At 39.8% G+C, this 17363-nt stretch overlaps 1 protein-coding gene across 1 annotated transcript in view; it reads right to left on the reverse strand.

The window, feature by feature from the left end:
* Positions 1–17363, reverse strand: part of rxfp2a (relaxin family peptide receptor 2a) — a 75357-nt gene that overhangs the window by 24861 nt on the left and 33133 nt on the right. The window contains exons 8-9 of the mRNA XM_073829429.1: positions 13831–13902; positions 7056–7130 (exon numbers count right to left, since the gene is read on the reverse strand). Of these exons, the coding sequence (XP_073685530.1) occupies positions 7056–7130; positions 13831–13902 (147 nt within the window). The remainder of the gene's footprint in view (positions 1–7055; positions 7131–13830; positions 13903–17363) is intronic.

The following is a 17363-nucleotide window of genomic DNA, read 5'->3' on the forward strand; positions in this document are numbered from 1 at the left end:
CAGTCTGTGGCACTGCTGAGGTGGTATGAAAGCCCAGTTCCCCTTCGGGAATGTCGAGCTGCGTCGGAACGCTTTGGGAACGCCTCCAGCGTGACCACGCTCTGAATCACGTGTGTAATCAGTCCAATAGAGAAGCGCGTGTGACGTCACGGACGGGGTGACATCAGGAACCAGGAAGCTATAAAGCACATGCGGTGAATGCAGCCGGCAGCTTCTGTCTTTCAGTCGCGCTCTGTGTGTATGTTTGTCCGTCAGCACTGTTTTTCAGGGCCCGTTTGCTCTACTTTTATTTGAGTGCTGACATAGAGAAAATAAAATGGGCGATAGCAAGCAGTTTAAACGTTGTGTTCCTCCATGCCAACGTTACATTACGGCTGAGGACACACACACTTTGTGTGTTGCTTGCTTGGGGGTGAGACATGCCCAGTCAGCCTTTGAGGAGGCTGATTGTGTGCATTGTTTGTGGTTGCCACTCCGCACGCTTTGCTCCCGGAGGGCTCTCTTTAAAGGAAGGAGCCCTCACTAGCATTCCTCGCGGATCAGGTCCCGCTTCTGCTGAGGCAGAGCGGCGCCTGCATTCGTGGGGATCGCAGATGGATCTGCTATCGAGTGTGGAGACGGGCGAGCCCCTTTCTCCATCCTCCTCTGGCAGATCCTTGCCCTTTTCTGGTGTGGAAGCCCGCACCTCGGCTTCTTCCCACCAGGAGGAGCACTCGTCCCTCCGTCTTTCTTCCTCTGAGGAGGAAGATACGGAGATGGTCGAGGAGGCTGGTCCCACGCCCTCCCAGCCTGTCGAGTACGAGGAGTTGGTGGAGGTGGTCACCTATGCTGTTGCCAAACTCAACATCAGTTGGCCGGACGTGGTGACCGGGGAGCAGAAAATTAAAACTGCAAGCGATTTTTAATGCTGAAAATCCATTTATCCTTTGCTGAAACTTCCGCGTCTTTATGGAGAGCGCAGGTCATGGTTGCTTAGCAACGGCAGACGCCACAGCAGAGCAGGCTACAGAGCGGTTTGGAAAGAAAGAGAAAGCGGCCCAGGGCTTCTGAGGGCAGGCCCCCCTGGGCAAATTCTACCAGCACCCCAGTGCCCTCGAGAGATTGGTCTGCCAACCCTGCCACCTTCGGTGCTTCAGGGCGCAGCGATCTCTCGCGAATCTCCCTCTCTGCATCCGCCCTTTCGCGTTGCGGTGCAGAAGGATTCGCCATCTCAAAATCCATCAGAGGTCAACCTCGAGAGGCTGATTCCCTTAGTAGATCATTTAGCAGCGTGGAAACTTCTGCCAAATGTATCTCAATGGGTCCTGCAGACTGTAGAAAGAGGTTACAAGATACAGTTTGGCGCCCGGCCGCCATCTTTTCAAGAGGTTATCACCACTATTGTGGCCCCTCAGCAGGCTCTGATTATGGAACAAGAGGTAGAAACTCTCTTGAGGAAGGAGGCCATCGAGGTGGTCCCTCCTCATCTCATGGAGTGCGGGTTCTACAGCCACTACTTCATAGCTCCAAAGAAGGATGGAGCCTTGCGTCCAATTCTAGATCTCGGAATGCTGAATGCATTACAGTGGTGGCTCAGAACCAGGGGGTTTTCCCCGAGGGGCAACCCACTCCGTTTGATCAAGGTCACGCGGCGTTGCCTTCGTGCCTTGGATATGTGGAGGAAGCCTTGGTTCCTCTCTCAAGGCCCAATGTTGGGAGCTCCATGTCGTCGTGTGACACTTGCGATGGACGCTTCCCTCACTGGATGGGGAGCGGTCATGAGTGGCCGCTCAGCCCAGGGTCTGTGGACTGGACGCCATCTTACGTGGCATATCAATTGCCTGGAAATGCAGGCCGTGTTTCTAGCTCTGAAACACTTCCTCCCAGACCTGAGAGATGTGTTGGTTCGCACCGACAACACATCGGTGGTCGCTTACATCAACCACCAAGGAGGTCTGCGGTCACGCCCCTTGAACAACAACAGATCCTTGTGTGGTCCCAGGGGAAACTCCTCTCGCTGAGTGCAGTTTATATACCTGGACATCTCAATGTGGGAGCAGACGTCCTGTTGAGGCAGGGGCTGAGGCCCGGGGAATGGAGACTCCACCCCGAGGTGGTGGAAGTCATCTGGAGCAAATTTGGGAAAGCCCAAGTGGATCTCTTTGCGAGCCAGGAGACGACACAATGTCCCCTTTGGTTCTCTCTCAGTCATCCAGCTCCCCTGGGACTGGATGCTATGGTACAGATGTGGCCGAGGCTTCGTCTGTACGATTTTCCCCCGACCGCTCTGCTCCCGGGAGTTCTGGAGAGAGTGCGCCAGGACGGAATCCGCCTCTTGTTTGTGGCCCCGTTCTGGCCGGGTCGAGTCTGGTTCTCAGACCTGAGTTCTCTCCTAGACGGCCCTCCTTGGGAAATTCCCGTCAGGAGGGATCTCCTCTCACAGGCAGGGGGTGCGATCCTGCACCCTCGCACGGAGCTATGGAAGTTATGAGTGTGGCCCCTGAGGGGGCACAGCTCCTAGATTCCGGTCTCTCAACCGAGGTTGTTGAGACCATCATCCAATCCACAGCTCCCTCTACGAGGAAAATGTACACCAGGAAGTGGAATATGTTTGTCCTGTGGTGCAATCAGCACCAGATTAACCCAGTTCACTGCCCAGTTGGTTCAGTGCTGGACTTTTTGCAAGCCCGCCTTACGGCCGGTAACGCACACTCTACGCTGAAGGGCTATGTGCTGGCCATAGATGCCTTCCATGCTCCCTTCGGTGATACCTCCCTTGGGAGACTTCCCCTGGTGTCACATTTCCTCCGCGGTGCGCTGAGGCTGAGGCCCCCGGCAGTGGTACTAGAAGCTCTATGTAATCCTCCTTTCGAGCCCATTGAGGAAATCTCGGACAGGCTTTTGTCCTTTAAAACAGAAGCTTAACTGTATGTGTCCTGTGCGAGCACTGGACACATACGTCCACAGAGCTGCCCTGTGGAGGAAGACGGAACAATTATTTGTATGTTTCGGTCCCCATAATAGAGATCTTCCAGCTTCTAAGCAAACACTAAGTCGGTGGATTTCGGATGCCATTTCTATCTCTTATAAGTCTTCTGGTCTTCCCTCTCCATTGGAAGCCAAGGCTCACTCGACCCGCAAAGTTGCGGCGTCCAAGGCTTTCCTAGCAGGGGTTCCCCTGCAGGATGGTCCACGCCACTTACATTTGTGAGGTTCTATGAGTTAGATCTCCCCCACACTCCGGGCTCCCACGCCCTCCATTCTGATGCACCTACTACCAGTAGGACTATTTAATCTAGGCTACTTTGTCCCTTTCTATAAGTTGGCTGAGGCCACTCCTTTCTCTGCTTCACTAGCAGCAATTATTCTGGGCTACTTTCGCCCTTTTCAAGAGTGGGCTGAGGCCGCTCTTTTTCTCGGCTTCTTTGCTACTTTCGCCCTTTTCAAGAGTGGGCTGAGGCCGCTCTTTCTACTCGGGCTACCTTGCCCTTTCTACAAGTCGGCTTAGGCCGCTCCTTTCTCTGCTTCTCTAGCAGCAATTATTCTGGGCTACTTTCGCCCCTCTCTCCTGCCTCTCGGCAGCCATTTGGGCATTCCTGCCCCTCTCTACCTGCTTCACACAGAGCAGGGCTTTGGAATTCTGGCGGCGTGGGCATATCGTTCCCAAAGCATTCCGACGCAGCTCGACGTTCCCGAAGGGGAATGCCTCGGGTTTCGTATTAAACCCTAGTTCCTCGAGTGAACGAGACGCTGCGTCGCCTACCACAATTCCAGCGTCCCTGCAGTGCTCCTGGTGGCACTCCGAAGACGCAGCATCTCGTTCCCTCGAGGAACTAGGGTTTCATACAAAACCCGAGGCGGTTTCTTTGACAGTGGCCTTCAGCTCATCTGCATTTTTTTGGTCTCTTGTTTCTCATTTTCCTCATGACAATACCCCATAGATTCTCTAACTGGCTAGTTTGATGGCCAGTCAAGCACACCAACACCATGGTCATTTAACCAACTTTAGGTGCTTTTGGCAGTGTGGGCAGGTGCCAAATCCCGCTGAAAAATAAAATCATCATCTTTAAAAAGCTGGTCAGCAGAAGGAAGCTTGAAGTGCTCTAAAATTTCTTGGTAAACGGGTGCAGTGACTTTGGTTTTCAAAAAACACAGTTGACCAACACCAGCAGATGACATTGCACCCCAAATCATCACAGACTGTGGAAACTTATCACTGGACTTCAAGCAACTTGGACTATGAGCTTCTCCACCCTTCCTCCAGACTCTAGGACCTTGGTTTCCAAACGAAATACAAAACTTGCTCTCATATAAAAAGAGGACTTTGGACCACTGGGCAACAGTCCACTTTTCTTCTCCTTAGCCCAGGTAAGACGCCTCTGACGTTGTCTGTGGTTCAGGAGTGGCTTAACAAGAGGAATACAACAACTGTAGCCAAATTCCTTGACACGTCTGTGTGTGGTGGCTCTTGATGCCTTGACCCCAGCCTCAGTCCATTCCTTGTGAAGTTCACCCAAATTCTTGAATCAATTTTGCTTGACAAGCCTCTCAAGGGTGCAGTTCTCTCCGTTTTTCTTCCACACAACTTTCTGTTAACATGTTTGGATACAGCATTCTGTGCACAGCCAGCTTCTTTGGCAATGAATGTTTGTGGCTTACCCTTCTTGTGAAGGGTGTCAATGATTGCCTTCTGGACAACTGTCAGATCAGCAGTCTTCCCCATGATTGTGTAGCCTAGTGAACCAAACTGAGAGACCATTTTGAAGGCTCAGGAAACCTTTGCAGAGTTTTTGAGTTGATTAGCTGATTGGCATGTCACTATATTCTAATTTTGTTGAGATAGTGAATTGGTGGGTTTTTGTTAAATGTGAGCCAAATCATCACAATTAAAAGAACCAAAAATTTTAACTATTTCAGTCATTGTGCACTGAATTTATTTAATACATGAGTTTCACAATTTGAGTTGAATTACTGAAATAAATGAACTATTCCACAACATACTAATTTATTGAGATGCACCTGTATTTTGTCATGTCATATATTTAAACCCATCAAACAGAGCTGCCTTTTTTTAAAGCTAAAACCATTTTAACATGTCAAAGTAAATTTTCTACACGTGAAGGAACATTAGTTTTATGTCAAAGTTAATTTATCCAGGTCTTACATACAGGGGTTGGACAATGAAACTGAAACACCTGGTTTTAGACCACAGTTAGTATGGTGTTGGGCCTCCTTTTGTGGCCAATAGAGCATTTCGTCTTTGGAATGACAAATACAAGTCCTGCACAGTAGCCAAAGGCATTTTGAGCCATTCTCCTCTTGCAGATCAGGGGTCAGGTCACTACATGATACTGGTGTAGGAAAATGTTATCTGACTCGCTCCTCCAAAACACCCCAAAGTGGCACAATAATATTCAGATCTGGTGACTATGCAGGCCATGGGAGATGTCCAACCTCACTTTCATGTTCATCAAACCACTCTGTCACCTGTCTTGCTGTGTGTACTGGTGCATTATCATCCTGATACATGGCACCACCTTCAGAGTACAATGTCTGAACCATTGGGTGCACATAGTCAACCTTCACACCTGTTCTTACTGGTGGAATGTGCAATCAGTGAAGACTGGCCACCAGGCTGCAAAAATATAGCCATGAAACCTCCAACATTATATTGGCCAGTGTTTCAGTTTCATTGTCCAACCCCTGTATATTTCATACATGTGAATTGCCAAACCACATTTGGCATTATTGACATTATTATTTCGCTAAAAACAAGGTATTCCTTTAAAAATAAACCATTTGTCAAAATGATGGATGTGGGGTACACTGTGCCAGATGATTTGGGGTAAGATATGTCAGTGCCTGAATGGATCAAAATTGTTCCATGAGTGCTGTCACAGATAAACTTTGATTATTGGAATGTTGAATATTAATAACTCTTTTTTATAATTAAGAATTTACCATATGCACTATGTATTTTACTATATTTCACTGAAAAGGTTACTAATTTCACTATATTATTTCTTTATACACTACCAGTCAAAAGTTTTTAATGTTTTTTTTTAAAGAAATATCTTTTACATTTATTTGATCTAAAGCACAGAAGAAGTAAGATTTTGATTTTTTTTTACTATTTAAAATAATTGTTTTTTATTTTAATCTATTTTAAAATGTAATTTATTCCTGTGATTTCAAAGCTGAAATTTTTTGCATCATTACTGCAGTCACATGATCCTTCAGAAATCATTGTAATATTCTGATTTGCTGCTCAATAAAACATTATTATCATTATTAGGTGGAATAGATTTTTTCAGGTTTCTTTGATGAATAGAAAGTTCAGAAGAACAGCATTTATCTGAAAATAGAAATCTTTTGTAAAATTAGAAATGTCTTTTGATCAATTTAAAGCATCCTTGCTAAATAAAAGTATTATTTCTATCATGTCTTTCCCAAAATATATGTGTGTGTGTGTATATATACTGACTCCAAGCTTTTGAATGGTATAGTGTATAATGTTACAAAATCTTTTTATTTCAGAAAAATGCTGATCTTTGGATCTTTCTTTTAATCAAAGAATTCTGAAAAGCTGTACTCAACTGTTTTAAATTTTGAATAATAATAATAAATGTTTCTTGAAAAGCAAATCATCATATTAGAATGATTTCTAAAAGATTATGTGACACTGAAGACTGGAGTAATGATGCTGAAAATTTAGCTTTGATCACAGGAATAAATTATATTTTAAAACATATTCAAATAGAAAGCAGTAATTTTAAATTGTAAAATATTTCACAATATTACTGCTTTTGCTGTACTTTGGATCAAATAAATGCAGGCTTGGTGAGCAGAAGAGAATTATTTAAAAAAACATTAAAAATCTTACCGTTCAAAAACTTCTGACTATAAGTGTACATCACTATATTTCACTAAAAAAATAAATAAAAAAGTTGATTCCAGGCTAAAATAATATAAACTGTATATACTGTTGTGCATTAGTAAAGGTGCAGAGGATTTTATCCTCTACTTTGTGTATGTAAAAGGTAAAAAAAGAGGGGTCAATAACAGGAAATACTTACAGCCAACTGAGCAAGGGCATGTGCTGACAGAGACTCAAGTCGGGCAGCCACATCAGGGACGTGTTCACCATTGATCTGAATAAAGATTAAGATGAAATAAAGATTAAAATCAACCACCTAAAAAGGCAACACAGCCTCGACGTGCAGACTGTCACATCGAGAGCCTTGAAGGTCTTTATTGTAGCAATTCAACAAACCCCCTGCGGCACTTTCAAAAAAACAATCAAGGATTTCTGCCAGACTAGTTGTGTGCTTTTAGGTGTCCTCTGTTTCGCAAGCATAATTATCTGGAAATTGTGTTTCAAATTAGTTCTTGTGAAGTGAGTCCTTATTTATTATCAACTAATATATTAATGTAAAAATATCTCCTCTGAAAAAAGGTCAATCATTTTAGTCAAAAACACCAGGAAATGCGTTTAACACTAAATGCAAACAATACATAATTTAGCTTATTATGCAAATTTAGAGAACAGTTTTATCTGTTCTCATAACTGAAAGATTAATGGATTGCTTATTATGCAGCGGACACTTGTACAGCTAATATACAAGCTTTTATTTTTTCATAATAAATCACAGAAAAACAAAAGTTCAGTTCCTATATTTACTTTTATGTGTTTCACAATGCAGTACAGAGAACAGAGTGTCACACCAATATGGACTAGGGCTGTGCAATATGGACAAAATAATCATATTGCGATTTTTTGAAGGAATATTGCGATTGCGATTTTATTTGCGATTTTTTTTTTTTTTTTTTTGCTTTTTCAAACAAGCTACATACATACATTCTAAATGTATTCAGTGCACAAGAAGTGCATAACAAAACATTTCACCATGAAATAACATAGTATTAAGTTTAATAAACAAAACTGTAGTAAAATTGTCTTTAAAACAGACAACATAAAATAAATAAGCCATTTTACTTTTTTCCCGGTACTTTAGCCTACTTTGTGCAATAACGAATACATTCAATTCAGTGGAAAAATAAGTCCAAAACTCTCTATTTTAACATTTTGAGGGTTCTAAAATCTTTTGCTTTTTTTTTTTTTTTTTAGAAATTCTTATGTTTTAATTTTTCTGATAATGAAAAAGCATAAACATTTATTTATTTTTAATCAAATTAAAAATAAACCCTTTTAATTTTTGTCAAACAAACAGAAATTTACTGTTAAAATCAATGCGTGGAAGAAAAAATATATTCAGTTTAAAACGTTTAAATAATAATTAAGTGGTTAATCTTGTTGTAATTTTTTTTATCATATATATTGTTTTATGTAAATTATTTAAATAGGAATATATATAAACACCTACATTATACTGTACAAAAGTAATACAGGACTAATATTGTTCTGTTACATGTTAAACCGTACTTTTATTTTGACAGGTTGCAGTGAAGTTTCTGTGTGTATATGATGCTAGTTTTCTCAAATGAAACGGTAAAAGTGAAACTCACAGCAGCGATTTGGCGATTGAGTTTATCTGTTCATGTGAGATGCAAATGCCAAAAATTAGCGGGAGCGTCACGTGTGCTTCAGTCTGCATGTAGTAAAGAAATAAAACGCGTCTCCTCATACATACAGAAGCAAACGGAACATGCACGATTCACAGTAAAACGATCTTTTTGCATTTCAGTTTTCACAGACACTAGTCCATATCGCGATTTGAATTAAGTGACAGACCAACTTTTGATTTATTAATACAAAAATCGACGAATTACGTGGCATTCCGCGCCATAGTAGATTAGGTTTTTATGAATGGAGTCCGCGATCCAGTCCGTGTTTTCTTGGAGGAGACATTGTAATCACGCGACCATGAAGAGACAGAAATGACATGCCTTAGTGTAAATAAGATAAATAACATAAGGCAATTTAGTATGTTTAATAAAAGAACTATGTATAGACCTGTTCTATAGGAAAGATAACCTTAAATGACTTCTATTGTGATGTGGCGCTATATCGAAAATAAAATGAACTTGACGTTCAAGGGGGGCGGGGGTGCCGTTGGAGGATAGATAAAATCGCAGCCTTGTGCGGTTTAGAAATCGCATGTGCTTAAATCGCGATTTTTTTGCGATTGCGATTAATTGCACAGCCCTAATATGGACACATCAAAAAATAATTTATTGTAAATACAGACTCCCACAAGCTAAGCTTTTGCATGCAATGGCTAAATTGCAAACAGAGCCGGACTGTTGGAAACCATTCAGAAGACGTACTACCGTTATTTCAGCTATTAATATTTATAATCTCAAGTGTATAATCTCTTCTGGGGTGATTTCATGATACATATCTTCATTCATGAAAAGTAATCTCATGAGGGACTGTTCTTTGCAGTGATGCTTAACATCTCTTAGGCTTTTTTCTGTTATTAGTTAGGCGTCCCTGAGAGAACCCTGGGTTTTATTAAGGTGGAGGAACATAAATGAAACATTCATGAAACATGATTCAGTGATTCAATTATACTCAGTAAGCCGAAAGTGGCAAACAATGCGAAACTGTGCCAAGTGTTCATTCAGAGAGCTGTGATGGACAAAAAAAAAAGATAATTATAATTGACTCAGAATGCACAGTTTATTTGTACACACTGTCTGAGTTTGTGAGATTACGGTTCACTAAATAAATTCAATGCAAATGCAAATCATGTAACAGCACAAACATGGACAACAAAGTCTATGCAATTTGCATGCCACAGTTTTTTGTTTAGAAATACTGTGTAAATGTTTTACATTTACTTTGTACTAATCACACCCCAATGTTTCAGTTAACACCCTATGAAAAACACACAATCTACCTGAAAACCAGTGGGTCCTTCTATGATAGAAGTGTTTTTTCCAGTTTGAGAAACTGAAATAAATAAATAAGTGAATAGATCATAATAAGAATAGAATTTATTTTATTTGCTTAGTTCTTATAAACTGTAAGATACTTTAAAAATAATTAAAAATATGTTTTTTAAAAGGGGGATATTTCAGCAAAATCTACTGAAAACTACAAAACAAAACATTGAAAAAAAAAAAGAGGGATATTTTAATTTATGTAATAGTTCATTGTAGGGCTGTCCCCCGAATAGTCGAAGATTCGATGCATCGATATGCGGAGCCTGATTCGACCACCGATCTCACAGTCGAATCTTCGCGGGTGAAACGAGCATCATACCATTTTGGCATTATGGGGGTGCTCAATGTCTAATTGCACACAGAACTACTGGTTTTGTACGGTTATATTACATTATATACAGCCTTTGATTATGATAATGCAGTAAAAACAAAAGTGAAAAGAAAGAAGCGTTCAATAAATATTTTTAACGTGTTTGTGAATAAATCTAACCACCCCTGTGACAGATTTAATTTTCACTTGCCCTGATCCATGATGAGATGCGGACCATCTTGACGGCAGAGATTACACCGGCGGCGATCACACCGAACGCGTTTTTGCAATTGGAGGCGCCTCTTTTGAATGGTTTTCTGTTGGCAGTGAGCGTTCTGCGCTCTGTTTATGCGCCCCCCGCGCCTCGCGTTTTTGCAGGAGCGCTCTGAGCGCCTGAAGTTGAAAAAAAAAATCAACTCTGAGCGGAAAAACGCCTAACGTCATTCGCGTTCTTTTCCATTGTCCAATCGAATGAATGGAGAGGCGGGACTTCTGTTGTGATGGCGAAAGTTTACCGTCGCTTAAAAAGTCCGGAGACTGCAAGAAATGGAGGAGAAACCTTTGGTGTCTATCGTGGGTAACCAGGAGCTGTATTATTTAGGGTTTCTGCTAATATGACAGTTTACTTAACAGCAAAAAACTAAGATTTTAGAGCGTTCGCGCTATAATCCTTTGATTTGACTGACAGGACAGCTGTTTCGGTCGTTGCTTAGCAAAAAAGGCAGTGCTGTGCGCCTCGCGTTTTTAGAACTAAAAGACGCGTTCTGTGTTTTTATTTAAACCTAAATAAGTTCGTCTGTCAGTTGGCAGGCAGTTTTGGTCGCTTTATTAAAAGTTGTTGCTGTGTGCAGTGTGTAAAATAAAATAAAAACTGTTTTACCCTCCTGCTGACTATAGTGTCGTGCCCCTCCCAACCCATTCACACACACACATAGGCCTAGATGATTCGACTATCGGTCGACTATAGAAAGATTCGAAAATTCTGATTCGACTATGAAAATTCATAGTCGGGGACAGCCCTAGTTCATTGCTTTAAAAGGGAAAAAAACATGAATATAGAAGGATTGATGCACAACTTTGAGAATATTATGTCAATTTATCAATATATTACACTGCCGTTCAAAAGTTTGGGATCAGTACGGTGCGTTCACACTACAGCGTCAAATCCGCGCTCAGTGCCGCTGGCAACGCTACAACGCCACTGCTTTGGGGTGTGTCAAATTTAGGGCAGAGCACGCCTCTGAAAAACAATGTTCACACCCTATTTACGTTCCATTGTCTTCTTTTAACGGCGGTTCGCAAACTAAACACTGGCATGTAATGAAAGCATGCAAAGTACATTTACTTTTGCTTGACTTTTTCAATAATATGTGATTTCAGCTCAGTAATCCACCAGTTTCAGAAACACGCGTCATAATCTTGCCTTGCCTACTCTTCACAGCGATTGGTTGTCGCCGGCGTTTTGCGCTCGAAATTTGCATAAAGTTGAGGAATGCCCAACCTTTTGACGCTCTCAGCCGCTCTCAACGCTTTCTCCGCAACGCTTCCAATCCCAAAATGCACCACGCGACCGTTTACGCTCAACTTCCACATGAATGAATTGAAAACGCTCGCTTCGCCCCGCTCGCTACGTGCCAGTGTGAACGCACCGTAAGACTTTTCTGCTCATCAAGGCTGTGTTTATTTGATTAAAAATACAGAAGAATCAGTAATATTGTGAAAGTTTTCTATTTTAATATATTTTAAAATATAATTGATTCCTGTGATGCAAAGCTTAATTTTCAGCATCATTACTCCCGTCTTCAGTGTCACATGATCCTTTAGAAATCTTTCTAATATTCTGATTTATTACCAATATTTTTTGGGAACCTGTAATACTTTTTTCAGGATTCTTTGAAGAATACAACATTAAAAAGAACAGCATTTATTTAAATTAGAAATATTTTGTAACATTATACACTATTGTTCAAAGTTTGGGGTTAGTAATTTCTTTCTTTCTTTCTTTGAAAGTAATTAATACTTTTATTTAGCAAGGATGTGTTAAATTAAAGTGATAATAAAGACTTAAACTGTTAGAAAAGATCTCTATTTTGAATAAATGCTGTTCTTTTTAACTTTTTATTCATCAAGGAATCCTGAAACAGGTATCGCATGTTCCAAAAAAAAAAAAAAAAAAAACAGAGCAGCACAATTGTTTCCAACATTGATAATAAATTAGTATATTAGAATAATTTCTGAAGTATCTGGAGTAATGACGCTGAAAATTTGGCTTTGCTTCACAGAAATAAATAATATTTTGAAGTATATTACAATAGAAAACCGTTATTTTAAATTACAATAATGTTTTATAATACTACTTTTTATTCTGCATAAATAGAACTTTGATGAGCATAAGAGACTTCTTTTAAAAAAGTCTAAAAAAAGTAAAAAATTCTCCTCTCTTCTTGATCCTCCCTTTCTAGCCTGTTTTTCCCCTCTTTCTTGATCTTCTCCTTCTAGCCTGCACTCTTCTAACAACGCCTGATATATGGTATTTTTGAGCACTTCCTATGTTGATCTGCCTCCTTAGGATGAATCACTTGTTGTATTCCCAATTGTAAGTCGCTTTGGATAAAAGCGTCGGCTAAATGAATAAATGTAAATGTAAATGTAAAAACATTAAAAATCTTATTTATCCCAAACTTCTGAACGGCAGTGTGTTAATAAAAAAATATATTTTTTTAATGAAAAAAGGAATAACATCTATAGTTTTGTACAATATCCATTTTATATTAATCAAAATGTGTCTAAAAGGTAAAAAATTAATGACAAAATGAACACAAAAATACAGTAAAATTACTTTTAAAAAATTGAAAATAAAAAAATAATTGAAAACTTAGAAAGAAGAGGAAAAAAATGTACAAAAACAGTTGTGATGGGAATAAATTTCCTTTTTGTACTCTAGTCCTTTCTGGCTCAGCTGTGGAACTAGAAGCCAGAGGACTTTTCCAGGGATATTAAAGAGATTTTAATGAGGGACTAAGATAATGAATTTCTTACTATTAGTACAAATGGCTGCACAATGGCCTTCAGGCAACCCGTATGTTGAAATCTAAAAAGTGTCAAAGTCTGTTCCTTCCTTGTGGATACATACAGTTCTCTGTTATGGTGAAAAGATCAAAAACTTGTCTCAGAGATGGTTTGCTGAGTCTTGTTGCAACAAAATTGGCTGTGTTTCAGGGTTAGTGATCCCTCGATTGCTTTTGTTACTTGAATGACGAGATGCCTTTCTGTTGACATTCCTTTTGAATTTGTAACCGAAAAGGGAAGGCAAAAATACTGCTAAACTCAGTTGTGTCTTTGACAACTGACAACTGATCTAAAATTGTTGTGAGAATTATGCCACTGCCTTGATATATACACAGGGAAAAAGTAGCACAAATATAAGACAATATGACTAAACTTTAACCTCATGAAACAACCTCCTAGAAATAGTTTTCAATTTCTTGTCAGACAATCGGATCAAAAACAGTTAATTTTATGAAACAAAGCTTGACATTTTCCTCAAAGAGATAACATTAAGAACAACTGATTAAACAAAATGCCACCGTGGAGAATCACCATGCAATATTTTAAAACACTAAGATACTTACAGAAATGTCAGCGATCTCAGACCGATGAACGTATCACGGGTAATGCTTTTAAGTGGATTGTGGTCTAAAACACTGAGGGAAGAAAAACAATAATACAATAACTGAAATGTCTTTTACAAAATGTTAAGCACAAACACACATTGTTCGAATGCTGTTTTTTATGTTTTTGTTTTTTGTACACTGACACACTTTTCATAATTTCGGCTCTGTATGCCACTAGAATAGTTTGAAATGATACAATCAAGATGAAATTGAAGTGCAGACTTTAAGCTTTAATTCAAGGGGTTGAACAAAAATATAACATAAAATGCTAAGGAATTACAACCATTTTTATACACAGATCCCCCATTTTCAGGGGCTCAAAAGTAATTGGACAAATGAATATAATCATAAATAAAATGTTCATTTTTAATATTTTGTTGAGAATCCTTTGCAGGCAATGACTGTCTTAAGTCTGGAACTCATGGACATCACCATAGACTGGGTTTCCTCCTTTGTGGTGCTTTGCCAGGCCTTTACTGCAGCTGACTTCAGTTGTTGTTGGTTTGTGGGTCTTTCTGCCTTTAGTTTTGTCTTCAGCAAGTGAAATGCATGCTCAATCAATTGGAAATCAGAAGATTGACTTGGCCATTGCAGAATATTCCACCTTTTTACCTTTAAAAACTCCTGGGTAGCTTTTGCTGTATGTTTTAGGTCATCGTCCATTTGTATTATGAAGAGCCGCCCAAACAATTTTGCTCCATTTAACTGAATCTGGGCAGACAGTATATCCCTATACACTTCAGAATTCTTCCAGCTGCTTCTGTCTTCTGTCACATCATCACAAAACACCGGTAACCCAGTGCCACTGGAAGCCATGCATGCTCATGCCATTACACTGCTCCACCATGTTTCACAGATGATGATGTTCTCCATACTTTTTTCTACCGTCATTCTGGTACATGTTGATTTTAATTTCAGCAGTCCAAAAAATGCTTTTCCAGAAGTGGTCTGGCTTTTTAAAAAATTTTTTTTGACAAAGTCTAATCTGGCCTTGTTTGCACCTTGTGGTAAACCCTCTCTATTTTGCTCTTGTGAAGTCTTCTCTTGATTGTAGACTTTGACAGTGACACTAGGGCTGTGTGATATGGACAAAAGAAACCTATCACGATTTTCTTAAACAGTATTGCGATTTTAATCACGATTTTGACACAGACATGTTTTACAGTGTGAATCTAAAACTTTTTTTTTAAAGGAAAAAAATTTGATCTTTATCAAAGACCTGTAACATGTCTCTAAAACAGAAGGCGGAAAAAAAAATCACCTAGCAGGTGAAAAAAAGGTAGGAGCACCAAAAAAAATTCTCTTTAGTAATGTACTGATCTTGATTCTTCATGGCTGATTCTGACTGCAGATGTTTTACAAGCACGTGATCAAATTAGGCAACTCTTTCAATATTCAAAGTGTCGCTCTCTAAACGTGGGGTATTAAAATTGCTTTTGAATGCGCGTTGGTCGCTTTTGGTTTCGTTTTAACGATCGTGCGAGACTCTCAAAGGCGCTGAGCGTGCATTCTACAATAAAAGAGATTATTTTACCAAAACCATTTGAAATATGAGAGGACACACACAGGATTTTGCAAAGCATGTCCCCAGTGGAAAATACGCCTCCGTGTGAGTGGTTCTCTGCCACTGAGTTATCATCTGATGTGAATGAATGCCGCGTTGTACAGTATATGGACACGGAAGCGCCAGAATTGTATCTGACAGAATGTACCCTATAGCACGAAATATATTATATTTCTTCAAAAGCAGTTTGTGGAGAGCTTTTATTTTTCACAATCGAAAGAGAGAATGGCGAACCTGTCACTGTATCAGCTCACAGCAGTCTGTGCAGTAGTTAGGCTAGCGAAAGTTTTGTAAAGAAATGAAACCAAGTCGGACCACAACAGTGTCTCGCACTCGCACGAATGCTCCCAAATATAATTTCAGGTCACGCAGATTAAATTTTGGGAGCATATGCGACCAAAACGTTCACAATTTCGAGCCCTGCCTAATAAAGGTAGAACAAAATGTCTTTAGAACAGACCTATGGCAAAAAGTAAGTATGTGTGTGCGTATGTGCGTGAGTTTGAAAAAACAACAACCCAGACCACAGTGTCCCACATAAAAAAACAATTAGAACACTGACAGAATCTAGCTGCTTTCTGCTAAGAAAACCTGCATGACCATTTCAGGTTTCAAGCATGAACATTGGCATGTTCTTGCTCTCTGTTTAGGCGCGCTGTGTTGTGATCGGTTCAAATAGCATGCGGGAAAAGAATCAGTCGAGTGTGTGCAAAAAATCGTGCTGTAATGCGATTTAGAAATCGTGCATGTTTTCAATTCAATTCAATTCAAGTTTATTTGTATAGCGCTTTTTACAATACAAATTGTTGCAGAGCAGCTGTACAAAAGTTTTAGGCTACTACAATATATTTAGTAGCTTATTAGTGGTGAATACTGTATGTTGAGTCGATGTACATATGATATAAATATTAAAATCAGTAACTGTGTAATCAAACAGATGATGAACACTAATTGCAATGGTTATGTGCTGTAATCGACTTGTAGGAAAATTATGTAGTGCTGTATGTTCACATGTTCACATCGCGATTTTGATACGATTTCAATTAATTGCACAGCCCTAAGTGCCACGCCTACCTCCTGTATTCTTCACTTGGCTGGATGTTGTGAAATGTTTTATTACCATGGAGAGGATCATCCAATCATCCACCATACTGTCGTCTTTTGTGAACATCCAGGCCTTTTTATGTTGCTGAGCTCACCAGTGTGTTCTTTTTCTTCTCAGAAATCACCAAACTGTTGATTTGGCCACTCCTAATGTTCCTGCTATCTCTCTGATGCATTTCTTTTGTTTTTGAAGCCTAACAATTGTCTGTTTTACTTGCATGCAGAGCTCCTTTGAACGCATGATGGGTTCAGAGCAACAGCTTCCAAATACAAATGGCACACTTAGAATCAGCTCCAAACCTTTTACCTGGTTAATTGATGTAGAAAAAATGAAGGAATAGCCCACAACTGTCCATGAATAGCTTTTGAGTCAACTGTCTAATTACTTATGGTCCCTTGAAAAAGGGGGGAGGTACATATTAAAGAGCTGTAATTCCTTAACCTTTCTACCAATTTGATGAGACTGCCCTAAAAACTAAAGCTCAGAGTGTGCACTTTAAGCCCATATTCATTGTATAACTGTAACTTGAATATGTTTTGGTCAACAGCCAAAATAATAAAAATTGTGTCAGTGTCCAAATATATATGGACCTGACTGTATGTATTTGGCAACCGAAAAGCCACCCAAATAATTCTTGGCTTCTTTTTGCAAAACCACATTCTATTTTCAGCGCTTTCCAAAGCCAAATTGTACAAACTCAGAGCTATTCCACAGACCACTTCTTTTCTGTGTGATTATGCCAAATTTAATTAAGCATCCATTTAACAAACTTCCTCTCTAAATAAAAATAAAAGTAAACAAACAAAGAAATGACAAAATATA

This window comes from Garra rufa, chromosome 23, assembly GCF_049309525.1.
Source record: "Garra rufa chromosome 23, GarRuf1.0, whole genome shotgun sequence".
NCBI lineage: Eukaryota > Metazoa > Chordata > Actinopteri > Cypriniformes > Cyprinidae > Garra > Garra rufa.